The following is a 5,871-nucleotide window of genomic DNA, read 5'->3' on the forward strand; positions in this document are numbered from 1 at the left end:
TTTAAGGAAAGGCCAAGGGTGTCATTTGATTTCTGCTGCCTTGCTTTCATATTTATGCGTCTCATATTCATGTCCATTGGCTGTGTCTCAGTTGGGCGATCCATCAACACTTTTTATCCCCATTGCACCAACAATATGGACATAAAACGCTTTTTTACGTCAGCAAAAAGCTGCCACAAATAAAACCGGAGCAACACACCTCTTTATTTGTCTGGGTAATAAAGTACATAAATTAAAACTGATAAGTGACAACATTTGCATGAGTCATATCCTATGGGCCTGGGCTTTAATGGAAATGACTAGAGGCAGTAAAGCTGTACTATAAAGTATAACCCACAAAATTGGAGAACATAGGTGCTATATTAATGAGTTTACCAAACTGAGGGACAACCAGACCCAGGTGTCCTGCTTTCTCCAAGTCAGGCCATTTTTCAAACCAACATGTCAAAGAAACATTTTTCAAACTATATCACTCATCCTGTCAAATGAAATGTCCAACATTGAAACAAATATATTTGTGTTTGTTTGTTGTCGTGGTGCATGTATTGTATTTTGGTCCACCTGCCCAGGGACTGATGATGAATATGACCTGTCAAGTAAAGTATCTCAATAAAATACATTAGACTTCATTGAAGTATATATTTGTATTTTAGACGGATCAAATAATAAAAATAGTATGGTCCATGTTAAAAGAACTAACATTTATGGGTTACTGTAAATGTACTGTAGAAATAAGGAAGCAATCAAGCAAAAGAGCAAAGGAAAATATAGTTAATTGAAAACATCTTTTATTTACTCACCTTTTTGTAAAAATTAGGAATAAAAAAATAATCATATCAAAGATCTGCACTTTGTCAAGAAAATCCCTCCATTAGAAAACAGATGCCTGTTCTCAGTCTGTACCGCCTGTACCACAAAACAAATGATTTGCATCTGCAGGTTGTAGATGTTGCCATATATTCAGGATGAATAAAACAAACAAAAACTAAAAAGGGAACCTAGTTAAAAGCAATGGGATGAAGAGACATCTCTCTCAATTTTGTACACTCAAACAAAATCAGTTGCCTTTAGCCTGCTTAGGGGTAGAAGGTGATGGAAGCACACAAAAGCAGTGCAATTATTCTGCTCTGGCACAACAACAGAGAGCAAAAAGAGCATCAAAGGCTTTCCTCTGAGCAAAATAGGGCTCCCTCAGAGGAAAAGCACAACCTGTGTGTGAATACCATCTCATGGACGTTTGGTCCTCTCTTGAGACACAAGAGGCAAAGGATGTGTGTCAGTGTCAGTATTAGAGTTACAGTGCATATCCACTTTGATTATGTTATAGTAAAGTAATATTTTCCATTTTTTTTCATTTGGTAAGTTTATGAGAGCTGGAAAAAACCCCAAGATGTAACATTTCACATATGAAATGTCCAAAAAACACATTTTAAAGAAAGAAATCATGTAAAATGCGTTTAATATTACAGGTGAAATTGCTGCTCTCGTATTTGATGTCTTCTTTTTACTCAAATTTAACATGAGGAATTAAAATTAACTTAAAAATAAAGCACATATGCACACATGCCCACTGGGTCTGCCTGCATAATTTATGTGTGCTGTTGTGTTAGTTATTATTATTACTTGTATTTCTTTTTACATATTTAATTTTTGGCATTCTTTTAAATTACTTGATTTAACAGGTTTGTGTCTTTTCACTATAGTATAGGTGTATACAGCCATAGTAATGTGAACACAATTTATTAACTTTTATTTTACATATATGTGTATACATATATATATATTAAATTCTAATTTGATAGAAAGAGAGAAAGAGAGAAAATGACGAGGACCGATTTTCTATCAGGCATATAAGAGGGCAGCTTGATATACAGAAGGGTCCTTCAATAACCCGGAAGTCAAGCTCTCACATGTTGTTGTGTACATGCACCGGTTGCTAAGCGCGGTTATCACGTTGAGTACCATTACAGCCAATACTTTTGTTGTCATTAGTCTGTTGAGCAAACAATAAGAAGATGAAAGTGGTCGCGTTAATAAGGTAATCGCGTTTATTTGCTGTAACTGTCTCACCGTTCTATCACTGATTATTTTTGCTAACATGGCAAAAGCTAAATCTCAGATGGATTACCGTCAACAAACGGTAGATAACTTGTTCCTGTGAGGTGTAAGGTGTTGTATTTTGCCTCTAACTGTGTTCAAAGCCATGATATAACATATCACTTTTTAAAAATCCAAAGTTATTGACTATAGGGGTGTTGACAACCACTAACGTTACAATAGTAGCACAAAGTAGCTACTTCACTGCATGGTAAAGAATATAGAGCATCCTCAGTTTAGTGAGTACATGAACAGGTTATTCATCACTGAATATTAATGCAGCTGAATCACATTCCCAGATCGCTAACCGTACACTCCTGATCATGTATAGGTGTGCATCTTAATGATTCTTACACCGCTTTACCTCAGTGCCTATATCTCATGCTGTGTTCCAGTGGAGGCAAAGACAGCTGCTACAACATGATGCAGTGTGTTGCTGCTGGGCACCGGATCGTAGCTCTGGCCAACCTCCGTCCTGCCAACACAGGTGAGGGAGATGCCCTGCAGGGGTTTATGATCTACAGGGGCTAGCTGAGCTATATGGGCCAGCCAGCTGCATTTCTGCAGACCAAGACACTAAGAACTTTACACAATCAAAGTACTGCAGAACTACATGTACTGTGTATCCCACAGAAGGGTATATAGCATACTTTAGCATGCTAAAGACTATTTAATGAGTATGTTATATTATCTTCCAGGCCACACTGTTCTCCTGTCATTTATAATTTACTATTGTCCAAAGGTAAATTAATAGTAAAAACACAATTAAATAAATATTCATAAGAAAAAAATAGCAGAAGCTAAACAAGATACTAAAGTGTGAAACATTTGAATATAATAATAATACTTTCATCACTTTAAAACTAAATAAATATTAATTTATTTTCATTTAACAGAAGTTATTTCAAATGCCTAGTCTGTATTTTTTTACAGTGAGAATTTTATTTAATTGTGTACGAATAAAGTGAATGACAACTTCCATATTAATTTTAATTAAATGTATTTATTCGCTTAATTTATATGATTTTATTTCTTTAATTTATTTCGGCCCACTTGGATCTTAATTTAACTATTCAGTATTTAGTTTTAACAGCTCAGGAGTCCCTTTTAAAACAAGTAGTTTTATCCTTTCCGTTAGCATATTCTTGTGTAATGAATGGTTTAAATTGTGAATGTTATAGTCCTTCAGTTCATTTATGTAGTCAGATTTGATCTAGCTACTATCTAACATCATTTTCAAAAAATTGCAACATCACATACTGTTTATTACTGTCAGACACATGACCAGTAGCTTATCACAAGACACTGGGCCAAATATCTTTTCCTCATTGCCACAGATGAGCTGGACAGCTACATGTACCAGACAGTGGGCCACCAGGCCATAGGCCTGTATGCTGAAGCCATGGATCTGCCCCTGTATAGATGCACCATCCAGGGCTCTAGCCTGGACACCAGCAGAAACTACAGTGTGACAGAGGGGGACGAGGTGGAGGATCTGTATGAGCTGCTGCACCTCGTCAAGGTAGGCCTCTTTATTCCCACCATTCGTGAGAAGTATAGGATTTTATCCTCTCAGCACCACTGCAGAGTGGATGCTGCCTAACATTCAGGTTCAACCCAGGTTGAACCCAATAAGGATATTGTGTTGCTGTTTCTATCTATTATTGTTATTCCATTGTGAAGCACAAACAAGTACAAATTGCTATGTATTGAACATATAGGGCCAAAGCAGACTTAGTAATATCTATCTGAGCAAAGAATAAAGTAGCTCTATATATTTGTATGTTGTAATACAAGCTTTTTTGTACTTTGTTTACATAGCGTATGTGGATGTTATTGCATGCGAGTCTCTTTTGTGCCCCACAAGCAAGCTAATTGCCGCTGCTCTGCTCTGCACTCATACGGCGGTAACCGCTGATAATGCCGATCAATTTAAAAGGTATAATATATGCACAGATCTACATATTTACAAATGTATATATCATAAAAAAAAATGTACAGGTATTGTGGAAGCAGAGTGGTTTTGTAAGACTCGAGTCAAAATGAACAAATTACATCAATTAATAAAGCATCCGATAATAAATCCTTTTTATTTTCACATGTGATATGAGATTCTTCACGTAGTAACGAAATATAAAGTAGTCTTATTAAGAATAGTGCTATAATGCAGCATAATAATAAGAACACATGGTAATGCTGCATCGTTCATAACTATAGTCATCTTTTTGACTCCATGCCACCACTGACATATGCTTGACTGCTTCTTAGTGAACAAGCTCTCAGAGCACCACTAAACCTCTCATCTCTGCTAAGGTTCGTGACATATGTCACGCTGTTGAGATGTTTTACAAGTTGTTCTCTGCGGATTCAGACTCACTTTGTAGCCCATCAGCGGTGTCTCAAAGAGACCCTGCTTGTCTAGTTTCATCTGGCCTGCTGTACACAAACAGTCCTTAGCACCTATTGTAAAGTGCAGCCAAGCTGCTCCGCGGATTAAAACGCTATGTTCGGGCTTTCCCTCTGTCTTATTTAGTATGTCTCGATTTTACTTTCAAAGTGGAGTAAGTTTTCTTTTCATCTTACTCCGGGAAAATAGTGTGCCTGTTGTATCAGTGGAAGTTTTATGTGTGAAGTTAGAGAGAGGTGCCCTTCAACGACTGGCTTCACAGGAAAAAATCCATTCTTTTTTTTTTTTTTACCTCACTTGACAGAAGATCAGATGCAAAAATTAATCACCAAATTAATATTTCATCAAATACCACTTTTGCCAGGACGTTGAAAAAAAAAAAAATATTCATTTGATGCCCAAATTATGTATGAGACCTCGGTGGTCTGACGTGGTGTGGGGTGGCTGACTGACAGCTTTGAGACAATTGTGTGTTTGTTTAACACACCGCTGGCACTGCCTGCCCACCTGACCGCCTGCAGCCATGAGGAAGCTACCTGGACGCACACTTCAACAGCTCTCGCTGCTGTCAGCGCAAACAGGGTGTGGGATTGATCCCGTGTAACACCTTTTCCCCCACACAACCCCCCCCCCCCCCACAACCTCTTATTTTAGCTTGCAGCATCAAAATTGAAGAGCTTCTTATGGGATGGTGGATACGAGTTTGTTGTTGAGTTTGGAGTTGGCTTGACGTGGTGTAAATGAGAGAGGGGGTGGGGTTGGGGGTGGTGCTTGGCTAGGTCCGTGTGGAGACATGTTCATCCAGAGCTTAGGGCTGCTCCAGGGCCCCTGCAAGTCCGCACACCACCTGGGTGGCAAGGGCCAGTCAGCCTGCCTTCAGGGCATTTTGCGCCCTCTGCCTGACTTTCTTTGTCATCTTCTGTATAAATCGCAGGCTTTACACATGCAGCTACATGAGAAAGCTTTTGTTTGTGTGTTTTTCTTTTGTGAGTATACGCACACATCCAGTCCAATTTCTGTTTTTTGGGCTCTCATGTGTATTCACAGTCGAACAGTAGACATCTATCTGGTACGTGATGCAATATACCAACTCTGCCTGTGGTGAGGTTTCTAATTGCAAAGGGCTGCTAATTTCCCATTTCCAGGGCTTCTCTGGTCTGACCTCACCAGTCAGACGGGCCATAGATCAGGGCAGTTGGACTCCCATGGGGCCCTCGCGGGCTAGCAGACCTCCAGTCGTCTCCCCGTTTACCCCTCTCACCATCATCAACAGACCTGCACCATAAACAACAGGCTTCCTCTCTCTCTCTCTCTCTCTCTCTCTCTCTCTCTCTCTCTCTCTCTCTCTCTCTCTCTCTCTCTCTCTC

The 5,871-nt window shown here is 39.1% G+C and overlaps 1 protein-coding gene across 1 annotated transcript in view; it reads left to right on the top strand.

Moving 5' to 3' along the window:
- The first annotated feature begins 1,903 nt into the window (after nucleotides 1-1,903).
- dph6 (diphthamine biosynthesis 6) overlaps nucleotides 1,904-5,871 on the top strand; it is a 56,129-nt gene continuing 52,161 nt past the window's right edge. Inside the window, exons 1-3 of the mRNA XM_031847141.1 lie at nucleotides 1,904-2,038; nucleotides 2,493-2,584; nucleotides 3,435-3,619. Coding sequence (XP_031703001.1) covers nucleotides 2,016-2,038; nucleotides 2,493-2,584; nucleotides 3,435-3,619 — 300 coding nt within the window. The 5' untranslated portion in view covers nucleotides 1,904-2,015. The remainder of the gene's footprint in view (nucleotides 2,039-2,492; nucleotides 2,585-3,434; nucleotides 3,620-5,871) is intronic.

The sequence above is a fragment of the Anarrhichthys ocellatus genome, unplaced genomic scaffold (assembly GCF_004355925.1).
Source record: "Anarrhichthys ocellatus isolate YVR2014 unplaced genomic scaffold, GSC_Weel_1.0 scaffold7, whole genome shotgun sequence".
Taxonomy (NCBI): Eukaryota; Metazoa; Chordata; class Actinopteri; order Perciformes; family Anarhichadidae; genus Anarrhichthys; species Anarrhichthys ocellatus.